The 20,036-nt window shown below is 37.2% G+C and overlaps 1 protein-coding gene and 1 long non-coding RNA gene across 7 annotated transcripts in view; one reads left to right on the forward strand and one right to left on the reverse strand.

Annotated features, from left to right (window-relative positions):
* Window positions 1–17,474, forward strand: part of LOC309666507 — a 65,389-nt gene extending 47,915 nt beyond the window's left edge. Inside the window, exon 2 of the long non-coding RNA XR_014267128.1 lies at window positions 7,794–17,474. This is a non-coding gene — a long non-coding RNA (uncharacterized lncRNA). The remainder of the gene's footprint in view (window positions 1–7,793) is intronic.
* HMCN1 (hemicentin 1) overlaps window positions 1–20,036 on the reverse strand; it is a 507,647-nt gene that overhangs the window by 1,977 nt on the left and 485,634 nt on the right. For all 6 annotated transcript variants that reach the window (XM_082472452.1, XM_082472453.1, XM_082472451.1 and 3 more), the window contains 2 exons: window positions 19,055–19,174; window positions 1,264–1,390 (listed from right to left, as the gene is read on the reverse strand). In XM_082472452.1, the coding sequence (XP_082328578.1) occupies window positions 1,264–1,390; window positions 19,055–19,174 (247 nt within the window). The remainder of the gene's footprint in view (window positions 1–1,263; window positions 1,391–19,054; window positions 19,175–20,036) is intronic.

The following is a 20,036-nucleotide window of genomic DNA, read 5'->3' on the forward strand; positions in this document are numbered from 1 at the left end:
ATGATTTAAAAATTTTAACATCTACCCTAAGACTATTTGAAAGCAGAAATAGAATATATTGATATTTGGTTTACTTTTCCAAAAATAATAAAAGGTCAATTAGGACTCCTGAAAAAAAAACTTCCTTCTGTATTTGCCTTCCACATGATTTTAGATTAAAAATACTATATTTTCTTTTTCCAGGGCCCACAGTGGTTGTTCTTGAGTCGTCGTGACTTTTAAATTGTCTGCCAGAAATCACTGGTAATAAAGAGTAAAACTAAAAAAAAAAAAAGAAAGTACAAAGGACCATGTTCTGAAGATAGGGATTCTTCAGTCATAGTATTTTTTTTTTTTTTTTTAACATAGCTACTTTATTTATTTATTTATTTTTAGCTGTGTTGGGTCTTCGTTTGGTGCGAGCAGTCATAGTATTTTTAAAAGTATCCTAAGTCTGCACTTTTAATTTTTTCCCTTTCCTTCCTATTACCCTCAGACAGATTACAAATAGGTTTTTGATGGATCCTGGCCAGTCCGCACTTGACCATGTTACAGTAACATGGTAGTCACCGCTGTGAGGAAAACAAAGTGTGAGATCCAACCAGCATTTGGTTTCAGAACCACCTTATTAGTGGATCCTATTCATGATGGCCATTATCTCATTTTCCAAGCACCCCACTAACTTGGTACCTAAACAGAATACAACATTTCTGTAAGGGGAGGGAGAAAATAGAAGAGTGGTTTATTCAGAACCCAGAAAAGACAGTGTTTCAGACAGCAGGATACGTAAGCAAGATGAGTTGTGAATGGACAGACCACTGACTCATCTTTGCTCTCCTCCACGCTCTCATGGAGTCATGTTGACTCATCACCGTAACAGCCGTGATACTTCTTGGAGCGCTCTAACGGCTGAGAGCCCTGAAAACCCTGAGGCAACACCAACGGAAATGAGACAATTTCAAAGAAAAGCAGGCTCTATCACCCTATAAAATGCTTCCTGCTGAGGCGGAATTCTAGATGTTGCCTGGTGAATTACATGCTGGGGAGACTTGCTCCAAGAAACCCTGCAGCTCAAAGTGATGGTTTCAGCTGCAGTGGCTGCTGCAGGATGAGCTCATTTTTTTGCCAGTTCACTGAAGAAGAAACACACCGTCACTCTCTGTCCCCTGGGGGGCTATTGACGTCCTGTGAGTGAAACATGACTGCAGACAGGGGTTGTTGGTCAAGGAGAGAGAGGAAGAAGGATGTTCAAAAGCATGTCTGGGAAGAGAAGGCAAGACATACCCTGACACAGGATCCCGTTGGTAGTCGGGCGGACAGGGCGTCTGGATGCACTGGTAACTTCCCCTCATATTGAAGCACATGCGATTCGGCCCACAGTGCACATTCTGCTCCAGACACTCATCAACATCTACGATAGCACAAGGAACATGCAGCATCAGCAACTCGGGTCAGAACACGCCATCAGGGCAGGCATTGTGGATACCGGACTGGAACGTTGAGGGCTAGCTCTCTCCTCACCATGAATGAACCTGGTAGCTGCACTTAAGCTTCTTCACCCACCAAGTGGGGATCCTGATTCCTGGTGTGCTATTTCCCAGACTGCTCTAAGTTTTTTTTAAACATACGTGAAAAGACATTGAAAAATACGAGCTATAAAAGTAGAAGGGAAGCTATTAAGAAACCTGTTCTTTATATTTAGGAAACAGAATGCATTTGAGTTTTGTAAAGCCAATAATACTTTAAGTTCACTAAAAACAAGCTAAAAATTTAAAGGACACTTGTGAACCTTTCTGTAAAGTGAAGAATCTCTTTAAAACATGAGTGATCCTTGATCCTTCCCTAGTATTTTCTTTTGTAAGTTCAAATTGTTGAGTCGGAAGCAGGGTAGTGGAAATTAAAGAAGTTATAAATTTAGGGGAGACTGTACAGGTCATTCAGATCTTGTGGAGAGAGATGGAATAAAGAAAAAAAAAAAAAACAGAATCAAGAACCATAATCCAAGTTTGATCAAATCTGAACTGTGTAGAAGCCAGCCTCAGTTGTTATAGGTGGGATGCTTTCCCTAAAGTATCTCTCCCTAGGATACTGGGGGGACATGCAAATGAAATGCTCTTTATTTTGTTGTTTTCTATACAAAGTTGTTAAATAAAAACACTCTTAAATCACCAAAATTAAGAAGCATCAAGATGAAGCTAAAAGAAACTTATTTTTGAGCTTTCTGAAAATCAGTGTTTTTAAGCCATGATTCTTAACTTGAGGTCCATATTTGAGCATCAGGAGATCTGTGAATGAAAATGTTTCTGTGCGTGAGTGTGTAGGTACACATGCATGAGTAAGCAAGAGAGATAAAGCAAGGCTGAGACTGGACCCTCCTTCCAGAAAATTTATCATAGAGTTCAACACAATTTAAAGGATTGAGACCCCAAAGTTAAGAATCATATTTTAGAGCAATAGTTTCAAACTGTGCTATCTGTGTTCCCCTGGTAGTGCATGAAAATTCCCAGCAGTATGAGAGCAGGCAAATATTTTGGGAATCAATTTCCATTCAGATTTAAAAAATTTTTTTTAGTAAAGTACAGTTGATTTACAATGTTGTGTTAGTTTCAGATGTACAGCAAAGTGATTCAGTTATACATACATATATATATATGTATATATATTCTTTTTCAGATTCTTCTCCCTTATAGGTTATTACAAAATGTTGAGTATAATTCCCTGTGCTATATAGTAGGTCCTTGCTGGTTATCTATTTTATATATAGTAGTGTGTATATGTTAATCCCAAACTCCTAATTTAGCCCTTCCCCCTTTTCCCCTTTGGTAACCATAAGTTTGTTTTCTATGTCTATTAGTCTATTTCTGTTTTGTATAGAAGTTCAATTTTTTTTTTTTAGATTCCACATATAAGTGATATCATATGATATTTGTCATTCTCTGACTTCATTTAGTATGATAATCTCTAGTCCATCTATGTTGTTGCAAATGGCATCATTTCATTCTTTTTATGGCTGAGTAACATTCCATTGTATATATATACCACATTGTCCTTATCCATTCCTCTGTCGATGGACATTTAGATTGCTTCCATATCTTGGCTATTGTAAATAGTGCTGCACTGAACATTGGGGTGCATGTATATTTTCGAATTATGGTTTCCTCTGGATATATGCCCAGGAGTAAAGTAGCAGGATCATACGGTAGCTCTACTTTTAGCTTCTTAAGGTACCTCCGTGCTGTTCTCCATAGTGGCTGTATCAATGTACATTCCAACCAACAGTGTAGAAGGGTTCTGTTTTATCCACACCCTCTCCAGCATTTATTATTTCTAGACTTTTTGATGAGGTCCATTCTGATCAGTGTGAGATGATACCTCATTGTAGTTTTGATTTGCATTTCTCTCATCATTAGGCATGAGCATCTTTTCATGTGCCTTTTGGCCATCTGTATGTCTTCTTTGGAAAAATGTCTAATTAGAGCTTCTGCCCATTTTTTGATTGGGTTGTTTTTTTTGGTCATGAGCTGTATGAGCTGTTTGTATGTTTTGGAGATTAATCCCTCTCAGTAGCAGCATTCACAAATATTTTCTCCCATTTTGTAGGTTGTCTTTTCATTTTGTTTATGGTTTCCTTTGCTCTGCAAAAGATTTTAAGTTTTTTTTTTAATCAGTCATCAATTTTATACACATCAGTGTATACATGTCAATCCCAATTGCCCAATTCAGCACACCACCAACAGTGCAAGAGGGTTCCCTTTTCTCCACACCCTCTCCAGCATTTGTTGTTTATACATTTTCTGATGATGCCCATTCTAACTGGTGTGAGGTGATACCTCATTGTAGTTTTGATTTGCATTTCTCTAATAATTAGTGATGTTAAGCATCTTTTCATGTGCTTCGTGGCCATCTGTATGTCTTCTTTGGAGAAATGTCTATTTAGGTCTTCTGCCCATTTTTGGATTGGGTTGTTTGTTTCTTTAAAATTGAGCTGAATGAGCTGTTTATATATTTTGCAGATTAATCCTTTGTCCGTTGATTCGTTTGCAAATATTTTCTCCCATTCTGATGGTTGTCTTTTCATCTTATTTATGGTTCCCTTTGCTGTGCAAAAGCTTTGAAGTTTCATTAGGTCCCATTTGTTTATTTTTGTTTTTATTTCCATTACCCTAGGAGGTGGATCAAAAAAGATCTTGCTGTGATTTTTGTCAAAGAGTGTTCTTCCTATGTTTTCCTCTAAGAGTTTGATAGTGTTCAGTCTTACATTTAGGTCTCTAATCCATTTTGAGTTTATTTTTGTGTATGGTGTTAGGGAGTGTTCTAATTTCATTCTTTTACATGTAGCTGTCCAGTTTTCCGAGCACCACTTATTGAAGAGACTGTCTTTTCTCCATTGTATATCTTTGCCTCCTTTGTCATAGATTAGTTAACCATAGGTGCGTGGGTTTATCTCTGGGCTTTCTATCCTGTTCCATTGATCTATGTTTCTGTTTTTGTGCCAGTACCATATTGTCTTCATTACTGTAGCTTTGTAGTATAGTCTGAAGTCAGGGAGTCTGATTCCTCCAGCTCTGTTTTTTTCCCTCAAGACTGCTTTGGCTCTTCAGGATCTTTTGTGTCTCCATACAAATTTTAAGATGATTTGTTATAGTTCCGTAAAAAATGCCATTGGTAATTTGATAGGGATTGCATTGAATCTGTAGATTGCTTTGGGTAGTATAGTCATTTTCACAATATTGATTCTTCTAATCCAAGAACATGGTATATCTCTCCATCTGTTGGTATCATCTTTAATTGCTTTCATCAGTGTCTTATAGTTTTCTGCATACAGGTCTTTTGTCTCCCTAGGTAGGTTTATTCCTAGGTATTTTATTCCTTTTGTTGCAATGGTAAATGGGAGTGTTTCCATAATTTCTCTTTCAGATTTTTCATCATTAGTGTATAGGAATGCAAGAGATTTCTATGCATTCATTTTGTGTCCTGCAACTTTACCAAATTCATTGATTAGCTCTAGTAGTTGTCTGGTGGCATTTTTAGGATTCTCTATGTATAGTATCATGTCATCTGCAAACAGTGACAATTCTACTTCTTTTCCAATTTGTATTCCTTTTATTTCTTTTTCTTCTCTGACTGCCATGGCTAGGACTTCCCAAACTGTGTTGAATAATAGTGGTGAGAGTGGACATCCTTGTCTCGTTCCTGATCTTAGAGGAAATGCTTTCAGTGTTTCACCATTGAGAATGATGTTTGCTGTGGGTTTGTCATATATGGCCTTTATTATGTTGAGGTAGGTTCCCTCTATGCCCACTCTCTGGAGAGTTTTTATCATAAATTGGTGTTGAATTTTGTCAAAAGCTTTTTCTGCATCTATTAAGATGATCATATGGCTTTTATTCTTCAATTTGTTAATATGGTATATCATATTGATTGATTTGCGTATATTGAAGAATTCTTGCATCCCTGGGATAAATCCCACTTGATCGTGGTGTATGATCCTTTTAATGTGTTGTTGGATTCTGTTTGCTAGTATTTTGTTGAGGAGTTTTGCATCTATATTCATCAGTGATATTGGTCTGTAATTTTCTTTTTTTGTATTATCTTTGTCTGGTTTAGGTGTCAGGGTGATGGTGGCCTCATAGAATGAGTTTGAGAGTGTTCCTTCCTCTGCAATTTTTTGGAAGAGTTTGAGAAGGATAGGTCTTAGCTCTTCTCTAAATGTTTGATAGAATTCGCCTGTGAAGCCATCTGGACCTGGACTTTTGTTTGTTGGAAGATTTTTAATCACAGTTTCAATTTCATTACTTGTGATTGGTCTGTTCATATTTTCTGTTACTTCCTGGTTCAGTCTTGGAAGGTTATACCTTTCTAAGAATTTGTCCATTTCTTCCAGGTTGTCCATTTTATTGGCATAGAGTTGCTTGTAGTAGTCTCTTAGGATGCTTTGTATTTCTGCGGTGTCTGTTGTAACTTCTCCTTTTTCATTTCTAATTATGTTGATTTGAGTCCTCTCCCTCTTTTTCTTGATGAGTCTGGCTAATGGTTTATCAATTTTGTTTATCTTCTCAAAGAACCAGCTTTTAGTTTTATTGATCTTTGCTATTGTTTTCTTTGTTTCTATTTCATCTATTTCCACTCTGATCTTGATGATTTCTTTCCTTCTGCTAACTTTGGGTTTTGTTTGTTCTTCTTTCTCTAGTTCCTTTAGGTGTAAGGTTAGATTGTTTACTAGAGATTTTTCTTGTTTCTTTAGGTAGGCTTGTATAGCTATAAACTTCCCTCTTAGAACTGCTTTTGCTGCATCCCATAGGTTTTGGATTGTCGTGTTTTCATTGTCATTTGTCTCTAGGTATTTTTTGATTTCCTCTTTGATTTCTTCAGTGATCTCTTGGTTTTTTAGTAACGTATTGTTTAGCCTCCATGTGTTTGTGCTTTTCACGTTTTTTTCCCTGTAATTGATTTCTAATCTCATAGCGTTGTGGTCAGAAAAGATGCTTGATATGAGTTCAATTTTCTTAAATTTACTGAGGCTTGATTTCTAACCCAAGATGTGATCTATCCTGGAGAATGTTCCGTGCGCACTTGAGAAGAAAGTGTAATCTGCTGTTTTTGGATGGAATGTCCTATAAATATCAATTAAATCTATCTGGTCTATTGTGTCATTTAAAGCTTCTGTTTCCTTATTTATTTTCATTTTGGATGATCTGTCCATTGGTGTAAGTAAGGTGTTAAAGTCCCCCACTATTATTGTGTTACAGTCGATTTCCTCTTTTAGAGCTGTTAGCAGTTGCCTTATGTATTGAGGTGCTCCTATGTTGGGTGCCTATATATTTATAATTGTTATATCTTCTTGGATTGATCCCTTGATCATTATGTAGTGTCCTTCCTTGTTCCTTGTAACATTCTTTATTTTAAAGTCTATTTTATGTGATATGAGTATAGCTACTCCAGCTTTCTTTTGATTTCCATTTGCATGGAATATCTTTTTCCATCCCCTCACTTTCAGTCTGTATGTGTCCCTAGGTCTGAAGTGGGTCTCTTGTAGACAGCATATATATGGATCTTGTTTTTGTATCCATTCAGCAAGCCTGTATCTTTTGGTTGGAGTATTTAATCCATTCATGTTTAAGGTAATTATCGATATGTATGTTCCTATGACCATTTTCTTAATTGTTTTGGGTTTGTTTTTGTAGGTCCTTTTCTTCTCTTGTGTTTCCCACTTAGAGAAGTTCCTTTAGCATTTGTTCTAGAGCTGGTTTGGTGGTGCTGAATTCTCTTAGCTTTTGTTTCTCTGTAAAGCTTTTGATTTCTCCATCAAATCTAAATAAGATCCTTACCAGGTAGAGTAATCTTGGTTGTAGGTTCTTCCCTTTCATCACTTTAAGTATATCATGCCACTCCCTTCTGGCTTGCAGTGTTTCTGCTGAGAAATCAGCTGTTAACTTTATGGGAGTTCTCTTGTATGTTACTTGTCGTTTTTCCCTTGCTGCTTTCACTAATTTTTCTTTGTCTTTAACTTTTGCCAATTTGATTACTATGTGTCTCGGAGTGTTTCTCCTTGGGTTTATGCTCTATGGGACTCTCTGTGCTTCCTGGACTTGGGTGGCTATTTCCTTTCCCATGTTAGGGAAATTTTCGACTATAATCTCTTCAAATATTTTCTCGGGTCCTTTCTCTCTCTCTTCTCCTTCTGGGACCCCTATAATGCAAATGTGGTTGTGTTTAATGTTGTCCCAGAGGTCTCTTAGGCTGTCTTCAGTTCTTTTCATTCTTTTCTCTTTAGTCTGTTCCGCAGCAGTGAATTCCACCATTCTGTCTTCCAGGTCACCTATCCGTTCTTCTGCCTCAGTTATTCTGCTATTGATTCCTTCTAGTGTAGTTTTCGTTTCAGTTATTGTATTGTTCATCTCTGTTTGTTTGTTCTTTAATTCTTCTAGGTCTTTGTGAAACATTTCTTGCATCTTCTCGGTCTTTGCCTCCATTCTTATTCCGAGGTCCTGGATCATCTTCACTATCATTATTCTGAATTCTTTTTCTGGAAGGTTGCCTATCTCCACTTCATTTAGTTGTTTTTCTGGGGTTTTATCTTGTTCCTTCATCTGGTGTATAGCCCTCTGCCTTTTCATCTTGTCTATCTTTCTGTGAATGTGGTTTTTGTTCCACAGGCTGCAGGACTGTAGTTTTTCTTACTTCTGCTCTCTGTCCTCTGGTGGTTGAAGCTATCTAAGAAGCTTGATGGGAGACTCTGGTGGTGGGTAGAGCTGACTGTTTCTAAAAGCTTTTAAGTTTAATGAGGTCCCATTTGTTTCTACTTTATTTTATTTATTTAATTTTATTTTTATTTCCATTACTCAAGAGACAGATTCAAAAAGATATTGCTATGATGTATGTCAAAGAGTATCCTGCCTCTGTTTTCCTTTAGGAGTCTTGTAGTATCTGGCTTTATATTTAGGTCTTTAACCCATTCTGAGTTTATTTTTGTGCATGGTGTTAGAGAATGTTCTAATTTCATTCTCTTACACGTAGCTGTCCAGTTTTCCCAGCATCACTTATTGAACAGGCTGTCTTTCCTCTATTGTATAGTCTTGACTCCTTTGTTGTAGATTACTTGACCATAGGTGTGTGGGTTTTTTTCTTGGCTTTCTATCCTTTTCCATTGATCTATGTTTGTTTTTGTGCCAGTACCATACTGTTTTGATTACTGTAGCTTCGTAGTATAGTCTGAAGTAGGGGAGTCTGATTCCTCCAGCTGTTTTTCTGTCTCAAGATTGCTTTGGCTATTTGCGGTCTTATGTGTTTCCATATAAATTTTAGAATTATTTTTTCTGGTTCTGTGAAAAATGCCATTGGTAATTTGATAGGGACTGCATTAAATCTGCAGTTTGCCTTGGGTAGTATAGTCATGTTGACAGTATTGATTGTTCCAATCCAAGAACATGGTATATCTTTCCATCTGTTTGTTTTCTTTGATTTCTTTCATCAGCATCTTATAATTTTCAGAGTATAGGTCTTTTGTCTCCTTAGGTAAGTTTTTTTTTTTTTTCCTTAGGTAGGCTTATTCCTAGGTATTTTATTCTTTTTGATGCAATGGTGAATGGAATTGTTTCCTTAATTTCTCTTTCTGATCTTTCATTGTTAGTGTATAGAAATGCAAAAGATTTCAGTGTATTAATTTTGTATCCAGCAATTTTACTGAATTTATTAAGGTCTAGTAGTTTTTTCGTTGCATCTTTAGGATTGTCTATGTATAGTATCATGTCATCTGCAAATAGTAACAGTTTTACTTCTTCTTTGTCAATCTGGCTTCCTTTTATTTCTTTTTCTTCTCTGAATGACATGGCTAGGACTTCCAAAATAATGTTGAATAAAAGTGGAGTGTGGATATCCTCGTCTTGTTCCTGATCTTAGAGGAAATGCTTTTAGCTTTTCACCATTGAATATAATTTTAGTTGTGGGTTTGTCATATATGGCCTTTATGATGTTGAGGTAGGTTCCCTCTATGACCACTGTCTGGAGAGGTTGTTTTTTTTTTTATCATAAATGGATGTTGAATTTTATCAAAAGCTTTTTCTGCATCTATTGATATGATCATATGGTTTTTATTCTTCAATTTGTTACTGTGGTATATCACACTGATTGATTTGTGGATATTGAAAAATCCTTGCATCCCTGGGGTAAATCCCACTTGATCATGGTGTATGATACTTTTAATGTATTGTTGGATTTAGTTCGCTAGTATTTTGAGGAGTTTTGCACCTATGTTCATCAGTGGTATTGGCCTGTGTTTTTTCTTTTTTTGTGGTATCTTTGTCTGGTTTTGGTATCAGAGTGATGGTGGCCTCATAGAATGAGTTTGGAAGTGTTCCTTCCTCTGCAATTTTTTGGAACAGCTTCAGAAGGATAGGTGTTAACTCTTTTCTAAATGTTTGATAGAACTTGCCTGTGAAGCCATCTGGTCCTGGACTTTTGTTTGTCTGAAATTTTTTAAGCAGTTTCAATTTCAGTACTTGTGATTATTCTGTTCATATTTCCTACTTCTTCTTGATTCAGTCTTGGGAGATTGTACCTTCCTAAGAATTTGTCCATTTTTTTCTAGGCTGTCCATGTTATTGGCATATAGTTGCTTTTAGTATGGTCCTTTGTTTTTCTGTGGTTTCAGTTGTAACACCTCCTTTTTCGTTTCTGATTTTATTGATTTGGGCCATCTCACTTTTTTTCTTGATGAGTCTAAAGGTTTATCAATTTTGTTTATCTTTTCAAAGAACCGGCTTTTATTTTTTATTTTCACTTTAATACTTTGACTTATTTTTATTTTATTTAAAAAATTTTATGGAGTATAAGTGATTTGCAATGTTATGTTAGTTTCAGGTGTATAGCACAGAAATTCAGTTATACATATACATAGGTTCATTTTTTTTTAAGAACCAGATTTTAGTTTTACTGATATTTTCTACTGTTTTCTTCATCTCTATTTCATTTATTTCTACTCTGATCTTTATGATTTCTTTACTTCTACTAATTTTGGGTTTTGTTTGTTCTTCTTTCTGTAATTGCTTAGGTGTAAGGTTAGGTTGCTTGAGACTTTTCTTATTTCCTGAGGTAAGCTTGTACAGCTATAAACTTCTCTCTTAGAATTGCTTTTTCTATGTCCCATAGGTTTTGGATCATCATGTTTTTGTTTTCATTTGTCTCTTGGTATTTTCTGATTTCCTCTTTGATTTCTTCAGTGATCCATTTGTTTAGTAGCATACTGTTTAGCCTCCATGTGTTTGTGTTTTTTGCAGTTTTTTTCTTGTAGTTGATTCCTAATCTCATAGCATTGTGGTCAGAAAAGATGCTTATGATTTCAATTTTCTTAAATTTACTGAGGCTTGCTTTGTGGCCCAGAATGTGATCAGTCCTGGAGTATGTTCCATGTGAACTTGAATGTGTATTCTGCTGCTTTTGGATGGAATGCTCTATAAACATCAGTTAAGTCCATCTGGTCTAATGTGTCACTTTAGCGCTGTGTTTCCTTACTGATTTTCTGTCTGGATGATCTGTCCATTGATATAAATGGGGTTAAAGTCCCCCGCTATTACTATGCTACTGTCAATTTCTCCTTTTATGTCCGTTAATAATTGCCTCACATATTATGGTGCTCCTATGTTGGGTGCATATATTGGGTTGGCCAAAAAGTTCGTTCGGGGTTTTCTGTAACATCTTAAGGAAAAACCTGAAAGAACTTTTTGGCCAACCCAATATAGTTACAATTGTTATCTCTTCTTCTTAGATTGATCCCTTGATCATTACGTGGTGTTCTTCTTTGTCTCTTGTAGCAGTCTTTATTTTAAAGTCTCTTTTGTCTGATATGAGTATTGCTATTGCAGCTTTCTTTTGATTTCCATTTGCATGGAATACCTTTTTCCATTCCCTCACTTTCAGTCTGTATGTGTCCCTATATCTGAAGTGGTCTCTTGTAGACTCTATATATACCAGTCTTGTTTTTCTATCAATTCATCCGTTTGTAAACATGTCTTTTGGTTAGAGCATTTAATCCATTTACATTTAAGGTAATTATTTATATGTATGTTCTGACTGCCATTTTGTTAATTCTGTTGGATTTGTTTTCATAGGTGTTTTTTCTTCCCTTTCTCTTTTGTTCTCTTCTCTTGTGATTTGATGACTATCTTCAAAGTTGTGTTTGGATTCCATTTTTTTGTTTGTTTGTGTGTGTATATCTATTACAGATTTTTGGTTTGCATTTGCCATTAGGTTTTCATATAGCTGTCTATGTATATACATGATTGTTTTAAGTTGTTGGTCTCTTAATTTCAAGTGCACTTCAAGTATCCTGCATTTTTACTCTCCTCTCACGATTACTGGGTTAGATATCATATCTGAATATGGATGGTTTCCCACCTTTACTGTAGGTGTGCCTTTACCAGTGAGCTTTCCCATTTTGTAATCTTCTTGTTTCTAGTTGTGGCCTTTTCTTTTCCACCTAGAGACGTTCCCTAAGCATTTGTTGTAAAGCTGGTTTGGTGGTACTGAATTCTTTTGGCTTTTGCTTGTCTGTAAAGCTTTTGATTTCTCCATCAAAATCTGAATGAGAGCCTTGCTGGGTAGAGAATCTTAGGTTGTGGGTTTTTCCCTTTCATCACCTTATTTATATTGTACCACTCTCTTCTGGCCAGATTTTCTGCTGAAAAATCAGCTGATAACATACAAGGGAACCCCCATGAGGTTACTTGTTTCTTTTCCCTTGTAGCTTTTAATATTTTCTCTTTGTCAGTTTGATTACTATGTGCCTTGGCATGTTCCTCCTTTGGTTGATCCTATATGGTACTCTCTCCACTTCCTGGACATGGGTTTCTGTTTCCTTTCCCATGTTAGGAAATTTTTGGCTATTATCTCTTTATATCTCCTCAGGCCCTTTCCCCCTCTCTCCTCCTTCTGGGACCTCTACAATGTGAATGTTGGTACGTTTGATGTTGTCCCAGAGGTCTCTTAAACTATCCTCATTTGTTTTCATTTCTTTCTTTATTCTGTTATGTGGCAGTGATTTCCACCACTCTGTCTTGCAGCTCACTTATCCATTCTCTGCCTCACTTATTCTGCTACTGATTCCTTCTAGTGTGTTTTTCACTTCAGTTATTGTATTCAAGTCTGTTTGGCTGTTCTTTATATTTTCTAACTCTTAGTTAAAAACTTCTTGTAACTTCTTGCTCTGTGCATCCATTGTTTTCCTGAGTTCTTGGATCATCTTTATGATCATTACTCTGAACTCTTTCTCAGGTACATTGTCTATTTCCACGTCACTTAGTTGTTCTTCTGGGGTTTTATCTTGTTCCTTGGTCTGGAACATACTCCTCTCCCCCTCATTTTGTCTAGATTTCTATTTGTATTTTTATGTATGTGGAAGGTTAGTTATGTTTCTTGACCTTGGAGAAGTGGCTCCCTGTAGGGGTTGTCCTATGTGTCCCAGAAGTACATTCCCTTCTTGTCACCAAGGGCCAGAGACCAGCTAGTCCTGGGGTAGGTTCTTATCTGTGTTTGTGGACTCAGTTCTGCAGGCTGCCAGACTGTAGTTTTCTTGCTTCTGGTGGGTGGAGCTGGGTCTTGACCCTCTGGTGGGTAGGGCCATGTCAAAGGGCATGTCTAGAGGTGGCTGTGGACTCAGGAAGTCCTTATGCAGCCTGTCTGCTGATGTGTGGGGCTGTGTTCCTGCCCTGTTGCTTGTTTGGCCTGAGGAGTCCAGCACTGGGGCCTACAGGCTGTTGGGTGGGGCCAGATCATGGTACCAAGATGGCAGCCTCTAGGGGAGCTCATGCTAATAAATAACCCCTGGTATCTCTGCCACTGGTGTCCTTGTCCCCACAGTGAGCCACAGCTGCTCCCCCACCTCCCCAGGAAATCCTCCAGGACCAGCAGGTAGGTCTGGCCCAGGCTCCTAATGAAGTCACTGCTTTTGCCCTGGGTCATGGTGTACACAAGACCTTGTATGCACCCTACAAGAGTGGGTCTCTGTTTCCCCTACTCCTGTGAAGCTCCTGGACTCAAGCCCCGCTGGCCTTCAACATCAAGTGCTCTGGGGGCTCCTTCTCCCAATGCCAGACCCCCAGGCTGGGAGCCTGACATGGGGTTCAGAACTCACTCCTGTGGGAGAACTTCTGTGATATAACTGTTCTCCAGTTTGTGGGTTGCCCACCTGGGGGTCATGGGGTTTGATTATATTGTGAGTGAGCCCCTTGTACCGTCTCATTGGGGTTCTTAATGTCTTTGGATGTAGACTATCTTTTTTGGTAGGTTCCAGTCTTTTTTTAAATCAATGGTTGTTGAGCAGTTAGTTGCGATTTTGTTATGCTTGTGAGAGGATGTGAGCTCAAGATCCATCTACTCCACCATCTTGTCCTGCTCTCCATTCAGATTTTGATTTTCCCTAAGTAAGTTCTCCTTCCTAAAATCAATCTGCTTGAGAATTTCCTATGGCCTGGAGTTCTCCTTTCCCAAACTCTTCCCTCTTACATCCTTCTTCTGCTTTACAGGAAAATGTTTCCACAAATTGCAAATCTCTTTATGATACAGGGTATACAATGCTTCCAGGCACATAGGAAGCGTAAGAGAATTGGTGGCATATGTTGATAGTGGCAGGCCTTATTTCATCATGGCTAAAAACCAATGGTCTTAGCTCTCCATTTTAAATTAGATTTCAGAAGTGAGTTGGCTGTCATAGGAACACCTACTAACACTTTTAGTTGAACAGAAAAATGACTTTAGACATTTTTCTGACAGTCTGGTTGGCTTTACAATGAGTACACACTTTTAAATTATATGGTGGTCATCCTCCAGTAACTGAGTTAAGTGTGCAGTTCCAAAGTTTTGATGAAAATACATTGAAAGCACGTAAACACCAAATAACAATGCCAGAACTCACATTCTCTGTAACTATTTAAACATGGTAAGAAACTTTGGAGGTTGATTTTTACAAGTATGAGTGAAGTATAAGGTTTTCAAATTTCTTTTTGGAGTAGGTAAACAAAAAATATGAAGACTAATTTTAGAGAAAGTTTAAGTCAATGGGCTGCACAGAGCCACTTGTAACATTTTCTTCTTTAGTATTTGAATAAACATAGATTCTGATGTATAATTGGACCCAAATCAGCTTTTTGGAGAGAGAGGTTCTAACGGTCAAATGTACTTCAGTCATGGAATTGGTGCCACAAGCAATGGGTATGTGTAACTATTATGTCATTTCATAGTAGTGACTTGGTATCTGCATGATAGTATTTATATTGATCTTGGGTTAAATTCGTGAAGTTCTTTCATGAACTTGTAAATAACTTGGAATATTACTATAAAAAAAAGGCGAGAAGATATTCCAAGAGACAGTATATAAATCGTGGAGAATAAATGTTAAATTTTAAAATTATTTGCCATTTGCATTTCTGTGTCAAAAATGAGCATTTTTAGATTTGGTTCTAAATATATTCCATTTCTTAAGGAAATGACATACAATGTAATTAGTTACTTTAAACTTAACAATAGTCTGCACAACGTCAAAAGATATTAAGCTAGAATGATATGGAGTAAATCACTTACTTGACTTTTTAGTGACTTAGATGTGCTGATAATGACATAATGTGCTTTCTATTACTCATTTTATATTAGGACTAGTTTTCCTCCAGGAATGGAACAGAGTGAAACATGTTTTATTTCAGTTAAATCTTGCCTTTTGTTTCTGCAAACCAATTTCTAATTATGATTTTATCTGCCAGAAGTGCTCCATCTCCTTGACAAAATGAGATTGTCTCAGAATGAAGTAAAAAGTCCTTTAGGAAAATGTGAAAGAAATTCAATTAATCTTATCTTCTTTTCTCTCCATAAAAAAAAATTCCCTTCCCATCCATACTCCAAATTTCATTTTAGCTTTAATTTTTAGAGTGAACTCATGCAGAAACATGGAGGCCAGTGGGCTTCTACGGTCCATGAAAATGGTGATTGGAGGTCAGAATCTGGACACACATCCAGGCATAATAAGAACAGCTACCTTATCACAGATTTTCATTGGCTGCAAATAAATCTATCAGAGATATGAGAATCTAATATACTAAGTGTTTGTCTCTAGCTCCATAATAATGTACACTTGCTATAGAAGAGCTTTCATAAAGCATTTGAGCTTTGGGGAAGGTAGTAGCTCTCCTTTGTCTTCTGTCTACTGCTATCTCCTCAGGAGTAAGTATCCTGTAGGCATTCACTCTAGTCACTCTGTTCATTCACTTTACTCATTGGTCTTAAAAAAAAGAAGCTAGTAAAGATGGAGAAATCAGATTGTCTTCTGTTAACTGACAGTGTGGTGATGTCTGGTTTTTATAAAACATTATGAGAAAATTATGATTAAAAATTAAAGTATAGGGATTTCATAACATAAATATTATTGCTACAAGAAAAGAATACCAAGATGAGCTGGAAAACTTTCACAATAATAGCTTTAGAACATATGAATGCATTTAACCAAGTGCTCTGGATACATTAAAAAAGTAATTTAGGATAAGCATACTTGAAACATTTGTCTTATAGAGGGTGTAGAGTAATTCAGATTCTTGACAAACATTATGAATTGCTTCTTAAAAACTTGGATAGATTAGAACACTCATTTCGAATGCAATGCCAACATGTAGCGTTCTTACAGTTTTAGAATTAGATTAATGGTGCTTAAAATTAGCATATGGATTTTTTTAGTTTCTCCTCTCTGCTTCTGGGGCAAATTATGATTGGCATGTTTTTTGTTTTTCATTTTGCAGTCTGGTGACTTCCACTTTAGACTAGTCTTTGTCCTCATTCAATGTCAAAGTCACTTTAATATCCCTTTCATTACTGACGTTTCTATCACTAATGTATAAAGCTTCAAAAATTTATCTGTGAATGAAAAGTAGCATTTTGTTCCTCATAAATGCCTCAAACACTTTCTAAAGCTATAAAGACTCCAAGTTATTCTTTAGAGTAAAGACTTCTTTAAAGGTCATAATTGTTGTCTCTCATGTCTTTTCTTAGACAACTTTTAAAATAATTAATTAATTAATTAATTAATTAATTTTTGGCTGCATTGGGTCTTCGTTTCTCCATGCAGGCTTTCTCTAGTTGTGTTGAGTGGGGGCTACCCTTTGTTGAAGTGCGCAGGCTTCTCATTGAGGTGGCTTCTCTTGTCACAGAGCATGGGCTCTAGGCGCGCGGGCTTCAGTAGTTGTGGCACGTGGGCTCAGCAGCTGTGGCTCTCGGGCTCTAGACTGCAGGCTCAGTAGTTGTGGCACACGGGCTTAGTTGCTCCACAGCATGTGGGATCCTCCTGGACCAGGGATCAAACCCATATTCCCTGCATTGGCAGGTGGATTCTTAACCACTGTGCCACCAGGGAAGTCCCTCATGTCTTTTTTTAAAACCACAAAAATATGTAACTCATTTAAATTGCAAACATTTTAAATGACACCTGTTTCTGATTTGTGCACATTATTTTCCACTCTCTGGAGTACAAGTGAAAGCTGAAAAATGTTTTGAACTGAATGAGTGACAAGGGCAACTAAAAAAAACAAACTGGAATAATTTAGAGAGGAAAAAATCCTCTAATGAGAATATGACATAATATAACCCTTAAAAATCTGGCTAAAGGGGCTTCCCTGGTGGCGCAGTGGTTAGGAATCCACCTGCCAATGCAGGGGACACGGGTTTGAGCCCCAGTCCGGGAAGATCCCACATGCCACAGATCATATAAGCCCGTGTGCCACAACTACTAAGCCTGTGCTCTAGAGCCTGCAAGCCACAACTACTGAGCCCACGTGCTACAACTACTGAAGCCCACGTGCCAAGAGCCCATGCTCCGTAACAAGAGAAGCCACTGCAATGAGAAGCCCGTGCACCGCAACGAAGAGTAGCCCCCACTCGCCACAACTAGAGAAAGCCCGTGTGCAGCAACGAAGACCCAATGCAGCCAAAAATAAATAAAATAAATAAATTTATATAAAACAAATCTGGCTAAGGAGTTTGCAGTTAGTTGGCTGGTTATTCCAAATGCTTCAGTATCTACCCCCTTCCTTCCTTGGTGCCTGGTGCACCTGTAGAGAGTGTAATGTTAGTGTTGTGCACTGCCACCTCTTCAGAAGGATTCTTGGATTGAAGAGCTGGAGAAGTTATAAAATATGGACAACGTAAGTGCTCTAACCTCTGTCTGCTCCCACAATACAATGACCCTGCTGTTCACAGCATCACAGGAGAGACAAAGGACCATTCCTGACATTGTGAGATCTGTGATCAAGTCCTACCCTTGCTCTTGATGGTTCTAGGACATTGAGACTCACATAATCACTCTGAGAATTAGTTTTATCATCTGTAGAATGGGTACAAATTATTGTTCTTGACAAAACTATACTGCTGATTAAAATGAGGTAATAGTTGTTTTGGAAAAGCATAAAACTATAATGTAAATATGTTCTTCCAGTATTTCAAAACTTAGTAAGATGTTCCTCACAGGGTAAGTTCTTCATAAATGTTTGAGTGATGGCTGGGAGTAAAGGTTATTATTGAGTTCATTTTCCTTCTCCAGCCCACATGATCAGTGGGGGCTCTCAGGGAGTGTGATGGGTGAATGAGTTGAGTAAGCGTGTGGAAGCTCATGGTAGCTCAGGTGAAGCCATTGTGCATCCTGGTCTTGGCTTCTGGAACACATTTCCATGAGCTGCATCCTAGCAAGTCTTTTGTGAAGGGAAGTCTTTTATACATGACAGAAACTAATAAAATTCAGAGGCTTATTAAAACCTATATAATATTCTTAGATTTTGTCCATGGAATTGAGGTGGTTTCTTAGAAGATTTTAACGATTTATACAAGTTCATATTCTTTTGATCAAGGACATGTTACAACATACTACACCTCATCAATATACAATGCTCCTTTCACATTTTTGTGTAACAATTTTGCTATTGAAATTGATTTTCTTTCTACCATCACTACACATTATCTAAAACAGTTATAACACCTACAACCTTGTATGTTGATTATGCACTTATTTGCATGTCTGTCTCCACTAGACTCTAAGATCATAAAGGGAAGAGAGTGTACATTATTCATCTGTTTTAACCTCCTGTATCCTGCAACTCTGTCACATGATTGTTACTCATCATTTGACTCAAAGAATGAGTGGATTAATCAATTACCCACTGATCACTAAGACAAAGTATAAAATAATGCCTAATACTGAGGTACGTTTACTGAGAACTCTTCTCATTTCTCCTTTCTTCTTAGCTGAACTGTGAAAACATGTTTGAAGAGGTCTATTTCCATTTAGTTTTAAATATATATATGATATGAAGTGGCTTAGGCATTCTTGCTCCTTCTAGTAAGACCATACCAAAAGTGCTTCTCAACTCTTCCTTTGCTTAATTGCTTTCTCCTGCTTGCAAAAGCAAGGATTATAGATAAGTCGGACCCATGGGAATGTGAGAGGAGAGGAAGCAACTAGAAGAAAAATTATTCAAAAAAAAGACATTTCTCACACTATCCTGTACTGGTTTTAGGTTAAGTTGTAGCGATAAATGTCCCAACATTTTCTCACCTTGACATGTCTTTCCATTGAGCATGAGTTGATAGCCAGGTGGGCAGATACACTGATAGCTCCCAAAGGTATTTTTACACTCATGCTGGCAGGTGTCTCTATTTTCACATTCATCAATATCTGTGCAGAAAAAAAGCAGTGTGTGTAACCATGCAAAACAAAGGCGGAAACTGTGACAGAATCAACTATAAACAAGTTGTTGACATACAACAGAAAACTTGATTTTATACTTGTGCTTAAAAATGTTCAAAGCTGTTTCATATCAGTATGTTTTTAATGGAGTACAGTATAAACTGTCCTGTATTATAAAATATGAACATCTCTTCTGTGTATAAGCATATATGAGCTGAAGCCCCAAACTGGCCAATTGCAATATTAGTTAAGTAATTAAGATTGGAATGACAGATGAAACAGACCTGTACAGGATCCTAAACCACCAAGGTACTAAACTCTTGACAGAACACAGTAGAATTTACCTAAAAGATAAAGTTTCTATTGAGATTAATTGGGAAAGGAAATACTCGTTTCTATTTTATTTAAAGTTTAGCGGGCCCTCTCTCTCCAACAGCCATGCCTGTAGCTTTCCCATACGCAGATATCATTAAGTGGAGGCGGTTTTATCTTTGTGATAGGAATATTCATCCAACTTCATACAATTGTAAAGTACTAATGGCAACTAGATATACATATAGTTGCTATGTTACTTTGGGCCAGTCACCTAACTTCTCAGGATCTCAGTTGATTCTTCTGCCAACAGGAGTCACTGATACAATCTCCCTACTTCACAGGCTTGTTGGAAGGTTCAAACATGTAATATATGAAAAACATTGTATAAATTATAAAGAGCTAAGCTACCTGCTATTACTAAACAAAGTCAAGAAAACAGCAATAAAAAGAGTGGGAATAGATAGTAAAAAATTAATGGATATTTGCTTTCAGAATGAGAGATGGGATTTGAGAAACCTCAGATTTCTTGTCTCAG

This window comes from Balaenoptera physalus (genome assembly GCF_965194825.1).
Source record: "Balaenoptera physalus genome assembly, chromosome: 1".
Taxonomy (NCBI): domain Eukaryota; kingdom Metazoa; phylum Chordata; class Mammalia; order Artiodactyla; family Balaenopteridae; genus Balaenoptera; species Balaenoptera physalus.